Source organism: Drosophila sulfurigaster, chromosome 4 (assembly GCF_023558435.1).
Source record: "Drosophila sulfurigaster albostrigata strain 15112-1811.04 chromosome 4, ASM2355843v2, whole genome shotgun sequence".
NCBI lineage: Eukaryota > Metazoa > Arthropoda > Insecta > Diptera > Drosophilidae > Drosophila > Drosophila sulfurigaster.
Window position 1 is genome coordinate 1,386,789 of NC_084884.1, and position 15,884 is coordinate 1,402,672.

Genomic DNA, 15,884 nt, shown 5'->3' on the forward strand with positions numbered 1-15,884 from the left:
AACTTAGAATGGGACAATTTACATAGACAAATAAATGAGTATTTATTTACGACCTTAATGTTGACAATTATGTCGAATTTTGTAAGTTTTCTTAAACAATAAATTAAAAACTAAACAAATTTGCAAAAATTATTTCATTAAATATGCCTATAATCCTATAAATCTTGGTAAATTGTACAGTATTTAATGAACAAATTCAAATATTCATGAATTAAAAAGAAAAAATCTGAAACGATGAAATCTGAACGCATAGTTTAAAAATTCTAAATACAAAAAATGTATGAAACAAATTAATATTTTAAATAGTACTTAAGGTGTTAAGAAGCTGTAAGATTAAGAATCCTTAATATAATACATATCACATGTTCTAAAGTACTAAACCTATCATTGAGCCGATTAAAAGAATCAGCACAATAATTCACATAAAGAATGCATAATAATCTCAAGCTATGGAAATGTTTAATTATTTTTATCCTAATACTCTCTTTTTGCGTATTACAGAATTCTTAATCTAATACGGTATTCTACGTAATTCTATATATTAATTCATTAAATTACCGTAAAATTATGAAAAGTAGAGGGATGGCACTCCATCTCCATTCTTAGAAATTGCACTTAATATTATAATATATTATATTACTATATATAGAATGCAAATTCAGCATAAATTTTAGCTATAAATAACTAATTTGCATTTACTTCTTAAATGTATGCTGTCTTAGAACTAAATATTAAATTGTAATATTTTCTGTCTACAATAAATTTAGTTTCCAATGTTTACCAGACTTTATAAATTATTATGTATCTGTACAGTTCAGTCCAATAATGTATATCGATGCAGTGAAAAGTCGCTTACCTACAAAACAGACTTAAAAAATTTCTACATAAAGTCCTTAATAAGAACATCATGTGTTTTTTGTTTCAACTTAAGTCTATTATATTAAAATCATGTTTTTAAATATTTCATAAAATTAATTATAATCAAAAATGAATGCGAATGAAGTAATTTTCATAAAAATTGAGACATTTCGATCATTATCATTAATAATCACTAAATAGGCAACTAAGAAATTTATGTATAATTTTAGCACATTAATATATGTTTTAATATTTTCTCGATGTACGTCGTCTTTATTAAACTTTATTCGATGTTAAAAAAAAAAATTAATGCATTGAAACTAAAATGTCAAGTTGAAGTCGTCAACTTTACGTCTCAACTTTTCACAAAATGTGTATTATTTTATTTTTTAAAGCTAGTGGTATTTGTAGTATATATATATTCAGTTCAAATAAGTAAGCAAATGTGGTTATTCGTGGTGTATTGGAAATGTTTTGTAACATTGAAAATTACATTAAGAGATGTCAATTCTTGTCAGCAGTTTAATGTATCCTCTCCGTCAAGAGTGCACGCAACATTTTCAAGTTTACGCGCTAGATACATTTTTTTACAATTTGGGTCCGCATCCAGGGCATCCATAATCTAAAATGTAAATGTTAATCACATAAAGGTACATTTCACATTAAGTAATTTCCACTTACCTGTTCTCTATACTTGGTTATATAAATATACAATTCCTTCAAAGCAGAAATTGTATCAAATTCCTCATTTTGTTGTATAGACAATTGCTGCATGGCTGTGCTCATTTCCTGATCACTTATTTGGGGCAAACGCGCCACGTCTCGATAAAATTCTTTAACCATGACTCTATAGTTTGGAATATCCTGTAAACGATAAACCCACAGTCGAAATATAAATATCACTTATATCAAACTTAAAAAAGGCGCATCCTTTGTTTTAGTTGCTCGTATCGACATATACACATACATATATCCAAAAATTGTGATTTGAACACATTTATTGTACTCTTTACGTCTATCCGTGAAAGAGTCTAATGTTACTGTATACATTATAAATAAATAAATAATTTATATACATAATAGAAAAGCAAACATATATACAAAAGCAGTAAAGCAAAACATATTAAAATATACCAAATCAAATTATGTATGTATATATAAATAAATATATAGAAAGCTACAGTCGAGTGTGCGATACCCGCTACCCATTTTAAATAAAATCGAAATCATACGTATTATTGTATGTACCAACATTCGAGACTTTAATATTTTGTACCAGTTTTAATTTGTATTCGAATTTTGAAATAAGCCAAGGAGGATCTGGTGTTCCAATCGCAATGATGTTGAACATGATATATTTTGCTTCATTATTCGGTTAGATCTGCTACATTGAAAATATACCCTATAATTCAATAGCCAAAATTATGAAGACCTGACAGCTGTCGCAATGGGTGACAAAAATCTTAAAAAGTGTTATTAAAATGAATTATATTAGATCTAGGTGTTCATATAGACAAACGGACACGGCTATATCGTCTCGGCTGTAGACACTTTATAGGATTGAAAACGAATCCTTCTGCCTGTTAAAACTATTTCCTGGCGAAATAAAGTTACAATACCTTTCTAAACTAAGGGTATAAATATGGAATCGAGCACAAACCTTTGCAAAAGAAGCTTGTTTGATGGTGAGTCCTTGCCTAATCGATGTTCAGTGGTAGAGCACGAGTCCATAAAAGTCTGCGCTATGACACTTAAGCAAGAATCCACAGAATATGTTTTGTTGACATCGAAAATGAAGTCCGGATTTTTGATAAAGTTTACCCAAAAACGCAAAGGCAAACTGTTAGATTTCCAAGCGTGCAGAATGTCTGAATCAGCAATTTCGTGACGTCGTGCCGCTTCATCAAGCAGATCAAATAACCATTTAACCGCCGGCGGCAACTCCTCATTTACAGTTAGGATAATGGTAAAGAAATCGTCGACGAATTTCTGAATTGTACCTTTTGTAGCGAGAAGACGAGTCAGATAGACTTCCGGAATTGTTTTGTTTGCCCGTTCGCTGCTGACATTTCCAATACAATGTGTTGCCGATTGGCCTGAAGATGTCAGAACACCAGATATGGAAGAATTTTTAATGTTCATGTAATGATCGGGAATCAGCGGCTTAACCAAATGGTAGAGTCTCGGTTGTTGAAGTCCAGATTCAATATCATTGTTGATGATAATATGACTCTGTGAGTTATTGATGTAGTAAACTGTAAAGAGAGGGAAAGATATATGTAAAGCATAAGAATTCTAATTCCTGTATTCAATCTGTTACCATTTGGACTGGTAATATATAATATATGATATATAATACTCGTATATAATATATAATATATATATATATATATATATATATATATATATATATATATATATATATGATATATATATGATATATAATACTCGTATATAATATATAATACATATATATATATATATATATATATATATATATATATATATATATATATATATATATGTATTATATATTATATACGAGTATTATATATCATATATTATATTATATATATATATATATATATATATTAATATAGTAATATAGTAATTAATATAGTTTATATTAATTACTTGAACTATCAATGCACAAATGGTAACAGATTGAATACAGGAATTAGTTCCTGCTTGAGTCAAGGATAAAGAATTGAAAGATAAATATATTACTCACAATTGTGATAAGGCGCGATCTGTTGTTTCCCATACGACATAGTATAGTTATCATTTTGGCGAGCAATAAGTGACATCACAGCCGATTCCTTAACACCATAATGGTGGAGGGTATTTAAACGTTTCCATCCGGAAATTGTTTTGTGGTGAGATCCTCATCCTGCAAAGTTAAATGGCCACCACGTCCATGACGCCATTCCAAGTCCACTTCGTGCACCGATGGACGCATCGAGAATGGTGTATTCTTGAAAATTGCATCCAGTATCTTCAGTTTAACCTGTGAGATGGTGTCCCAATCATTGACTCGACACTGCACCTTTTCATCCAAGTCATCTTGCAGAATGTGCAAAATAACCACAGAGTGTGCAACTTGTTCGTGCAGTAAACGGTCTTCAGAAAGCGAATAGCGAGCATCATGAGTTATAGCATCGACAAGGCCCTTTTCAACCTGATGTTTAATCGCCTTGAATAGCAAAAATAAACTGGCACCGGCATATTCCTTTAAGTAATCGTACATGCAGATTGCTAAATAATTTGTCAACATTTTCTCTACAACGCTTTCGGTACGACGTAACATTAAATGCGGATATTTACTGCCAAGTGATTTGTCAATGAGTCGCAATAATAAAGATTTTAATATTTCAGTGGCATACTCCATTTTATTCATTAGTACTATCATGAGCAATGAAGCTACATTAACACGATCCCGAATTGAGAATGAAGATCGTTGGGCCTCTAGCGTCTCTATAAACGTTAACAAAAAGTATTTATTACTGATTAGCTGTTCGAATTGCATCATAGCGGCATCATAATTGAGCTTCGGATTTTTGGTGCATTCAGTATGGGATGGTCTGAGACACCGGGAAAGAAAACTTTCATAATATAATTGATATGATCAAGAGTAGGTATGCCACTGCTTTCTAGATCAGCCGTTAAATCAGTCATATCCGTTTGCAGTTCGGCAAATGCTTGTTTGCACTCGGAGCGAACGTTACTTTCAAGTGTGATCATCTGTATTTGAATTCGTTTGTACTCGCGCTCGGCTTGGGTGGATTTGCGACGAAATATAATTAGCACCACCACTAAGATCACAATTAACAATAATACTGCCAAAATTATTCCAATTATCAGATGTGGTATTGAATGCGTTTTGTTTAAATCATACTTAAGAGATCCAATGACGAAGCGAAGATTGCGACCGACTTTTACAACCACTAAAGGTAAATCATTTGGTTGGTCTATACCATTCTCATCCGTTGCTGGTGGTTGACGCTCGGGTGGAATGCAGAGTAATTGAGTGAGTGCTAAGCTTGTAATATTACATTGTGCTGTACCAATAGTGACATTAACATCATACTCATCCGCTGCAATATTTAAAAGCTCTCCCTCAATCACAAGAGTATCGCCTTTATACAGTTTGATGCCATCATCATTGACAAATGGCAAATATTTCGGATCGTTCAGATACACAATAGTGCTACGAATATCATGAAAATATTTATTCAAATCTCGCACCAGTTGCACATTATCCATGACAAAGCTCATTTGTAGATTCAATTGGGTTTCGTGCACTTTTACAAAGGCAGCCGACAAGTTTTCTAGGTTATCCAAGTGGTGATCGCCCACAAAGTATTTTTCATTATAATAGGAATTTCGTTTTTGCTTCGATCTAGTCAAATTGTATTGTGCTAAAACCGAATCCTTTTTTGACATCCCATTTTTAAGCAATTGAAATTGGAAATTAACTGGGGCGATGGACACTCCATTTGATTGTTATTGATCACGGTGCAAGCGGTTTTGTTAACTCGGACATTTTCATAAAATACTTCCAATTCTGGGTTCTGTATGGAGTCAAGGTGCATTCCATGCACAGTTAATATACGTCCACCACTGACAAAGCTGCGGAGCGGTTTAATTTGCATAATACGCGGATCCTGTGTGTAATTGAAAATAGAGCACGGCATCGAAGGCGCTTGCCAAAATTCTCCAAAATTATTTTGGGCAACACTCACTAAATGTGGTTCACTTTTACAAGTAAATGTGCGATTCGCACCGTCGATAACCAGACGCAGTGAGCGGATAGGCTCAGGCTGGGTAGACGCCGATGTGGTGCAGGACAATCGAGAAGATGATGCTTGTGTCAAATTTATATGACACTCATATTCATCAAGAAATGCACGAATGTTGGAGCCAATGTTTAGATATTTTCCAAGCAATGACAACTGCGTGCCACCGGATTTTGGGCCCACCATTGGATATAACCCAGTCAATAGCACATCCTTGAAATGGTACTGCACACTGGATTCCGTATAGCCCGCTTCATTGGCCACTTTAATTGGCGCCGACATCTCACGTAAAGCGGCCCTTGTGCGGCATTCAATCCGCACCGATATTTGATAGTTAACCAAATCGCAGGGTACGCTCCCAATGGTGATTTTGCCACGCACATCCTCCTCGCGAATGCCTAAATTGCTGCCTTCGATGGTGATTAGAGTACCGCCCTCTACAGGACCAGTTAGTGGTTTAATAATGTCAATTCTAGGACGGGGGCATTCATTTTGTAGTAATGCATTATTGTGGGAGTTAGATTGTGCGGCGTCGGAACTAGAGCATGTTTCATTGTAGACACAGGAGCTTCCACACCAGGCGCATTGGTATTTAGGATCACGTGTCACACATAAACTGCAATCAGCATGCTCCCGATGAGAGCCCAACACATCGCATTTATACAAAATAATTGTGGCTGTATCCACGTAATGCTGACGATTCCAGGTAATGTCCACTTTAGCCTCATACTCATGAGTATTAGTCTCGTAAAAATATGGAGTTTTCTCGCATACGACAATCTTGTTAGACTCAATATGTGCCGGCAGAAGCATTTGGGCGGCTTCGATTTGAATTGTGCACAAATAACCGGCATGAGCACTTTTCGGTTTGGGTAAATTGGCAATCTCGAAACGTATTTCTTTGGGCACACGCACCGGCAACAAGATGACATCGCGTTGTCGCTTCAAGTGTGGACATTGTCCTTCTGAACTAATAGCAATTTCCATATTGCGACACTGCTCCGACTGGTGAACGCACTTATTGTCAAATATACACCAATTGCAGCCCCACATGCTACGCACACAACGTTGGCAGTTACTGTGATGCGAGCAATCGAAGAATGCAAACGAGCGCGACACAAAATCTTTATTTGTTTCGGAGCTTCGCACAGAAAGCGGCACGAGTACATGGTCTGTATTGCCAACAATGGCTGGCCGTTGATCAATTGAGGAGTCGCACAACTCAAACCATTTTCGAGTATCTCTGCATCAATAGGTGTTGAGTTGCCAAACACACAGCGATATTTGGCATTGAATGGTTCGGGTAAAGTTCTTATAATTAATTGCACTTGGCTCAATTGATTAATAGGTATTTGATCGGGCACAATTGATTCAAAGTCAATGCATTGCTGTCCGCTGCCGAGGGAAAGCCACCGCGATGCGGACGTATCACGTTGGCAGGTAGAACGAACCGTACAACGTTTCTCCAGGAGCACCAGCCGCAAAATGGATCACGACTCTCCAAACAGGCTGAACAATTTGTATACATCGAGCAATGCTCAATGCGCAATTTGGTGATTGTACGTAACGACAACACATATAGGAAATCCTTTTGGGTGACATCATAGTGTTGGGCAAAATACGATTACCCGGGTCAACAACAATCTCGCCATATTCACCCGGCTGTTGACCTGACAACAAAACCTTCTTAATAGTTCCTTTTCGGTGCCAAGAAATGCCAAAGAATGTTGCTGATCAGTTGTTGTTGTCGCTGTCACTGATGTGATCGATACATTATCGTAATGAAATAATGCCTGAGCAGATATCGGCGAAACACCGCTAATTTTTAGTCCCACACTACAAAAGTTGTATATGTTACCCAATGAACCAACAATTGGACATCGGCCATCATTGATTGTGCCCGAAATATAGCCAAGATTACGATCCTTTATTGTGCCATTAAAGCACATATGTATATTCTCAATGAATACATCTTCAATATCCTTCAGACTATAGATGCACATGGCCGATTTATTTTGAGGTTGATCGCTAATCTCTTTGATGGCGAAAAACTGTGACCAGTACATGGTCATCTCGTTTGATACCCATTTGATGAGCTAGCTTTTGACTGGCATGCGTGATTTTTGCATCACGCAAAATATTGTAATCAACATGCTCATCGGTGGCCGTGCATTGTATAGTTATTTCTGTATAACTGTCATAGTTGGGATCCGTTATACAAATTCTTGCCAGTCGAGTCACATAACCGGCTTCCTCAGCCAAATGCGATTTTTTGTACAAGCACAAAATATGCGTATTCTGATGAATTGAAACCATACACGTAATCAACAAGAAAGTGATCACGATACTTTACGTCGATGTTAATAATCGACTGTTGAATAGAGAATTCTGCATAATTTAAATCTTCGAGTCTTCGCGATGATATCGCTGGCACATCATGGCGATAGTCACCGACATTGGTAAATGTAGTGCCCACATAAAGAATGTCCTCTTCTTTCCACGAATAACGTGCTGGTCCAACAAACGCATATGTTGATGCGTACTCTTCATTCGCAGCTAGCGGAACAGCAATGAACTGTGCTGCTGCTGGAAATCTCATAAGGTTGTAGATTTCACATGCACCTTAAAACAAAAACAAAAAATGAATAGAACAAATTAATAAATATGTATTACTAGGCAAATATTTTAAAAACAAAAAGAAAGTTTGCCATACTTGATTATGAGCAACATCATATTCAATGTAATTATTATTGAACATAATCTACAATAATATCGGATTTTTCTCAAAAATCAAAGATAATTAATTACACATTGCAAATATATGGTAGTGATTTTTAAACCCCTCGCTGTAATGACTCTGAACCTCTGAAAAATTAAATTATCATGTGTAGAGTCATAGCAATAACACAATTTTTCAAAACATGTTGGAAAATATTTTTTTTCAATTGGAGGAGGATAGAATAGAAACAGCCAAAAGGACCATCGCCAACAATTGAAGAGTTAAACATTCAAAGATTTAAAAACAGTTTGTATATCGATTTTGTTAGTGAAAAATATTTTGAGTTACCATTTGAGTTTAGGATTGGTACCAAAAACGGAACATTTTATTAAAAAACATTTATAATAAATTAGTCATAAATACCATGTTAAATAATAGACGAGATTAAAACCAAATTCAAATATAAAATATGTGACAGGCATATTGTATGTTGTTGGAAAATGTTAATGGGAACGGTCCCGATATTTTTTTCCCCACATAAAGTCTTAGATTTTAAACAACTTATCATTCCTTGGAATTCACATAATTGTTGCTAACTAACTCCCATACCTGCGCTTTTGAACTTAATGTATGAGAAAAGTGCAACGGTCGTATTGGTAGTTAGATTTGTGAACATTACAGGATGGGTTTATTAGGCAAACGATGGAGTTTATTAGGCAAACGCGAGGTTTATAGATGTATTCGCGGGCTTCATTTGGATTTTTGATTTCGTTTTTGAATAGTGAGTTTAAGATTGTAAAGTTCTTGACCGATTCTCCGAAGAAAAAGACCAATTCGAAACTCTCTAATGAACTTTTTTCCTGAAGGGGTTTCCTTTGTGTCTCTACCAACTGCTGGTGAACTAGTGTTATTGACTTCACAGTCTCCTCAACTCTCGATAGTTCTTGAAGTTACACATACCGCCATTGCGTCGTTAAATGTAGACGTTCCCACACCTCCTCAGATTTTTATGTCGGGAAGTTGGGGATAGTTGAAGAAATTCAATCTTCATTATTCTCTGTCGAAATCATCAGTCTCTCAACTATAAAAGAATTACATACAGCCTCTACTTCAGTTGTCCATAACACGTTAGTTGCGGTGACACCGCTAAAACAGATTTTTGTTTCAGGCCAGTGTTGAGGTGGACAAATTTAATTTTTCTTACGAGTGGGAAATTTCATCTTTTAAAATAAATGTTTCTGCCGAACAATTTAGTAAGATTTTATGCAAAAGTTTTGTCTGTCAGTTTAAACAAAAAGCTACAATCGAGTGGGCTCAACTGTGCTGTACCCGCTATCCATTTTGAATAAAATTAAATATTATTTAATATTATTAATAAATACTTTTAAAAATACCAAATTAATATACCACTAAATTACAAAAAACCAAGTTAGAAAGCTACAATCGAGTGTGCTAGACTATGAGATGCCCGCTACCCATTTTTAGTAAAAGAAAATATTGCGCTAATATTCTCAAAATATATCAAAACAATATATAAAAACTTAAAAAGATGTCAAATTGTATTTTTGTATATTGATGTGGTGCTACATTCAAGATATACTATAGAGTGCAAAATACCCCACCACATTGTCAGCAAAAGCATAAAAGACCCCTAGAAAGTAAGCGTTTTTGCTAAATTGGTTGTGACCAATCACAATTACAAGAGATATTACTGTATACACGAAAATTACGCTTGTTATTCGATTGGTCGTGGCAAAAATTTGAAACCAACTCGATCTGCCGCAAACATAACAAATGCTGTCGAAAATTATAGCTCTATCTCTTATAGTTTCTGAGATCTAGGTGTTCATACGGACAGACAGATAGACGGACAGACATACATGGCTAGATCGTCTAGGCTGTTGACGCTGATCAACAAGATATATTCTTTATAGGGTCGAAGATGCCTCCTTCTACCTGTAACATACATTTTCTGTCGGCAGTTATGCAAGCATGCTCCGGTATTCACTTTTCGTTTTCGTTTTGTGACCAAAACCAAGATTTTCGTTTTTAGGTTCTCCGGTTTTCACAAGTTGTTGGTCATCGTTTTGCTATCGGAACGTTTTATTTTTAGTGCTGAAACACCTGACTTGTGTTTTGGCCAGAAGTAAACAACGCGAAAATATATATGCCTTTCGTATGTCTAATTTCCCGTGTCTTTTTGCAAATACAGATTTAAAACTTACTTTAAAAAAAAAGCAGTGGAACGGCAATAATAGAGATAATAATAATTTATAGAGGTACTTTTTTCGCAATTTTTTGTTTTTCGATCATTTTTATTATATAGTAAACAAGAAATTAGAGGATAAATGAAAGAATATCTTTTATGTTAAATCATGAAACTAAAAGTCTGCGTTTAAATAAATTTAATATTTCTTTTAGTTTGGCCAGTATACTAATTCGAAGATGTCGGTTGGTGGTGGTTGAAGCAAGCTGTGTTTCTTCACTTCTGATTTTACGGTGATGTAAAATTCATAAAAATATGTTAATCGATTTAATTTATTTTTCCAATAATCTTTCATTATTTCTACTATATTTAAAATAAACAAATATTCAAAAACAAGTCGTTTATATTTTAAAAAAATTTCTTTTTAAAAGTATTGCACGTTTATACTTTTCATGTTTTTTAACATTTTTTTTAATTTTAACTTCTGATACATAGTGGAATCCCGAAAATTTCGATATTATTGTTATGTTACTTTATGTTCAACACCATTTAACTGTTGAAAGTGGACGAAGTTAACGCATATTGTTTTTTCTTTATATTTATTTCTTTTCTATATAGTATAAGTAAAGATTGATAGAAAAAATAAATTAAATCGATAAAGATATTGTTAGGCATTTTATAATACCTTAAAGTCACAAGTGCCAAACATGTATCCATGTATGGAAGCACAAAGTTACCCTATGGGTTACGCTTGCTCGCTTGCTTCGCGTTGGTGGTGGTGTTTTAATTGCTGTAGATGCTCAAATTGATTCTGAACTGATTAATCACACTTGGTGGCTGTATAATTATCCTTTGGTACTTTCCTGTTTCTGATGACGTTTTATATTTAGCTCATTTTTCTATAATTATAGAGATTACTTTATAGTTTTTGGGAATTTTAATATTGATGGTTTCCCGTGGATTTCCGCTAAGACTTTTAATGGGCTGTGTCCACAACCCATGTTTTTATTGATAGCCTTTTCGGTGTAAAATTGTCTCCGATTAATGATATTCCAAATCGTCTAAACACGTTTCTAGACTTAAGTTTTGTTTTGGGCCCAGATTCCTGTACAATATCCTCTCCTGAAGATCGTTACCATCACACTGTAGAGATTTTGCATGATCTGCCATCTACACTTTTATTATACCCGCTACCCATAGGGTAGAAGGGTATTATAACTTTGTGCCGGCAGGAAATGTATGTAACAGGTAGAACGAGGCATCTCCGATCCTATAAAGTATATATATTCTTGATCAGCGTCAACAGCCGAGACGGTATAGCCATGTCCGTCTGTGTGTCTGTCCGTCCGTCCGTATGAACACCTAGATCTCAGAGACTATAAGATTTAGAGCTATAATTTTTTTTCGACAGCATTTGTTATGTTTGCACGCAGATCAAGTTTGTTTCAAATTTTTGCCACGCCCACTTCCGCCCCCGCAAATCAAAAAAATAACAAGCGTAATTTTAAAGCTAGATTTGCGAATTTTGGTTTATACAATAATTACTATAGTAGTTATGATTCCTGAAAATTAAGTTGCGATCAGATAAAAATTGTGGAAGTTATTAAAGAAATACTTTTGTATGGGCAAAAACGCCTACTTACTAGGGGTCTGAGTTGCTTTGGCCGACAATCTGGTACATTGTGCCGTCTATGGTATATTTTGAATGGTGTACTATATCGATATACCAAACATATCATTCGGTATATTTTTAGTATTTTCGGTATATTTTGAAAATGATATCGCAATATTTTGGCTTTATTAAATTTGGGTAGTGGGTATCTCACAGTCGAGCACACTCGACTGTAACTTTCTTACTTGTTTTTTTTTGGAAACTTGCCTCGCTTATACACTGCTGGTCTTAGGTTAGACGCACCAACTTTTATTTTAAATAAAATGCTATATTTATAATAATGCTTATTCTAATTGTCCAAAAATCTTTTCTTAACAGAGTTCGAATCTTGTTCGAATATGTGCTCACAGCTGGTTGATTTTCGAAAAAAATAAATGTACATTCGAAGATTCTAGATAGTTCTATGGCAATCTCGTGATTGCCATTCGGTCATTGAAATAGACGCACTTTAGATTTATTTGTCTTGCGTAAACAAGAGCAGTTTTTTGTATTCAGAAAATTTTAAAAATAAACAAATAAATTGTTTTAGAGCTATATTTAAAGTAAAAATGGGAAAAGCTGGTGTTATGAGCTTCTTGGAACATCAAAAAGTACACTTTTTTCACTGATAAGCCAAAAAGATAAATCGCTTATGTATCTCAGACTGACTGGTCAAAACTTTCTTTATCTGAAAACATTGATGTGGCCAATCTACTATAAACTTGATGCTTGTGTTCCGATAAGTATTCCACATAGATCTGATAAGCCTTTATACCATAGTGTACTAAAAATTAACGAACTTAAAAATCGTAGGGCTTTACAAAAATTCAAGGAAACTGCCTCTTCCTTTGTTTTTCTCCACTATACTACTGCTCAAGCCGCTTTTGCATTCATAATAATCTGTATTATAATTATTATTTGAGAAAGTGCACGCTTAGTAGAAGCGTAGATCGGCATAATCGCCTTTAAAAATAAGACAAAATCTAATGATCTTGCCGATTTATTTGTTGACTTTTTCAAACGACTTATTCTGTTTCATGTTCTTAAAATATTTTTTTCTTATCCTCAATGGAAAATGGATCCACTCATATCTATCGAATAGAATTCTGTATGTTTATTAAAATAGCTTTGTATCTAAAACTCTCCAAGTTACTTCTGGTTTGAACCAGGCAGTTTGGTCCTCTATTGCTTGGGCCACTTTATTCATTTTTGTTGGCTGATGACCTTAAGCTTTGCTTGACATTCAATGACTGTTTTCCGGGCTCACGGTTGCAGTGAGCTGAATCGTCTACAATATTGGTGCACAATAAACTTGTTAAATCTTAATTGCAATAAATGTAAACTTTTCACATTCTTAAGGGATTCTCTCTATGTATTATATGATACTTCTCTAGAGCGAATAGATTCCCTAAATGACTTCGGTGTTCTGTTTGATGTAAAATTAAAATTCGATAAAAATATTCTGTTTGCTGTAAATAGGATCATGGCTTACTCGGATTCATAAGACGCAGTTCGAAAGAATTCAACGATACCTACATCACAAAAGCTTTGTATATCTCACTGGTTCGCCCCATACTTGAATATGGATTTCAGTACTTGTTATGTTTGCTCTATCTCTTATAGTCTCTGAGATCCAGTGTTTCATACGGACGGAGGGAGCTTAATCGTCTCGGCTGTTGACGCTGATCAAGAATATATATACTTTATAGGGTCGGAGATGCCTCCTTCTACCTGTTACATACATTTTCTGCCGGCACAAAGTTATAATACCCTTCTACCGTATGGGTAGCGGGTATAAAAACAAAACGAATAACAAACATAATTTTGAAGCTGGAGTCGCATCATTTTTGTTACATACAATATTATCCATAAATGCCGGGGCCTAATTTTTTGGCTAATAATTTCTTATATATTATATTTCATGGTACATTTTGAACAATACCTCACTTTTTTTTTTTTTATTGAAAATGGTTATCGTGTATCTCAGAGTCGAACACACTCTTCTGTAGTTTTCTCACCTATTTTTAAAAAAGGTATGAAACCAAGAATATCACCACTTACAATATATGTATGTATGTAATAAAACAAATAACTATTTTCTATAAAAAAGAATTTCGAAAAAACGTTTATAAACGGATTGAAGCAAATAAAATGTATTTTGAACAATAAAAAGTAGTGTCAAAATCTGTCCAAGTAAAGATAAAATTGGCGACCGGTTACTAACTTACTCATGGTTATGCCAATTAGCTGCGAACTGACCCTTCGCAAGCACAGTTTTAGTCGAAATGGCTAGTTTCGCAATGAAAGGTTCTGTATTTCTGTATTCTGGGAAAACGATATTATTTATCATTTGGAGTCTTAAAAATTTTAGTTAAAATATATAATACTACAACAAATGTAGTACCTTGTATTAGTTCAACTAGTCAATACATAAAAACGATTGATGTGTAAAGTTTGGATTGTCTAAATTTCACGGCGATCTATTTAACATGTTGCTATTTCTATATTCAGAGATTTTAAGTTGCTGTGGCTGGTCCGTATTATTATATTTTATATAACTCTTCCAAAATGTGGGCTGCTCTCGTTTATTAAAAACAGAACTTTGTTGAGTCAAAGTTATTTCTAAATTGATTTTGGTTTTGAATTTTGTGTAACTTTGAATGCGCTTCCTTGAAATCGAATGTGTTCAATTCTATTTTGGTTATTGTGCGATATAACATGATTATTAAATTTTCTAACCGGAAAGCACTAGATCGGCAACTTAAATTAAAAAAAAATAAAACATAAAATGCATACCTTGTCGAATACTTCCGCACGATATGAGGATGCCGTCATTATGAGCATAACTGACAACTAATATTTTATTAAAATTATTTACTAGAGTTGTCTCTACATCATCTGGACAACCACCTGCGTGACATTGAGGTGCATCGTGTTTGGGCCCAGTCACCGCCTCTGACAGAACGCGCAGATTTTCATTTAGCTTCAGAATCTTATTAGTGGCACCTGCGTACATTACATTGTGGATGTAATCAAATGTCAGATGCGTGAAATAGTTTTTCGATTGTGAGTTTGATCCAATTCCTGACTTGTTTGATACAGCAGACGTTGTACGATTTACAAAATTGATCGGCCTCGCAGTTGATGTGGTGCTGCCAAAAGATTCATCTCTTAACGGTCCTCCACCTTTTGAAAGCGTTGGCAAAACAAATTGTGCAATAATATCACTGGATAGGAACTCCTTGGGTGGAACCACCGCTGCTTGTCTGTCTAGTTCAATATGCGAACGAACGTCTCGGACACCGTTCACAACTATGCTGCAGTGTACAACATATAGCATTTGGAGAACAACATAACAAGCATTCATCTTAAATATATTCTTTTAGCCAATATTTCGACGTTTAAAGTGAACTCAGAAAATAATTTTTCATTTAGCTAAGATAGTTTGATACTGTTTTATCCAGAATTAAATCAAGCTTTTATCACATTCTTGTATTCATTGTTACATTGTTCATTTTTGAAGATAAAAGCATATTTTAATTAAATACGAACTTTTTCTAATATACACTGAATTTCACACACACACGCACCTAATTGAAAAAGGTATACATTCTAAGAGTCGCTTAACTATCGATTGCAATTTTTAATTTATCG

The 15,884-nt window shown here is 34.4% G+C and overlaps 1 protein-coding gene and 1 long non-coding RNA gene across 3 annotated transcripts; both read right to left on the minus strand.

The window, feature by feature from the left end:
- Positions 1 to 885: 885 nt before the first annotated feature.
- Positions 886 to 15,828, minus strand: LOC133846892 (plexin-B). Its single transcript, XM_062281602.1, is given in 14 exon segments — positions 886 to 1,480; positions 1,540 to 1,722; positions 2,515 to 3,113; positions 3,590 to 3,733; positions 3,736 to 4,413; positions 4,416 to 5,339; positions 5,342 to 6,862; positions 6,865 to 7,125; positions 7,128 to 7,247; positions 7,250 to 7,354; positions 7,357 to 7,700; positions 7,702 to 7,929; positions 7,931 to 8,276; positions 15,027 to 15,828. Coding segments are annotated over 14 exon segments (6,132 nt in total). The 5' UTR covers positions 15,598 to 15,828; the 3' UTR covers positions 886 to 1,372.
- On the minus strand, positions 13,217 to 13,739 carry LOC133846954 (uncharacterized). Of its 2 annotated transcripts, XR_009895087.1 has the most exons (3): positions 13,723 to 13,739; positions 13,397 to 13,656; positions 13,217 to 13,356 (listed from the first exon to the last, which is right to left on the minus strand). It is a non-coding gene; the product is annotated as an uncharacterized LOC133846954 (long non-coding RNA). The 2 variants fall into 2 exon arrangements; XR_009895086.1 differs by lacking the exon at positions 13,723 to 13,739 and having other exon boundaries at positions 13,397 to 13,711.
- Positions 15,829 to 15,884: the final 56 nt, after the last annotated feature.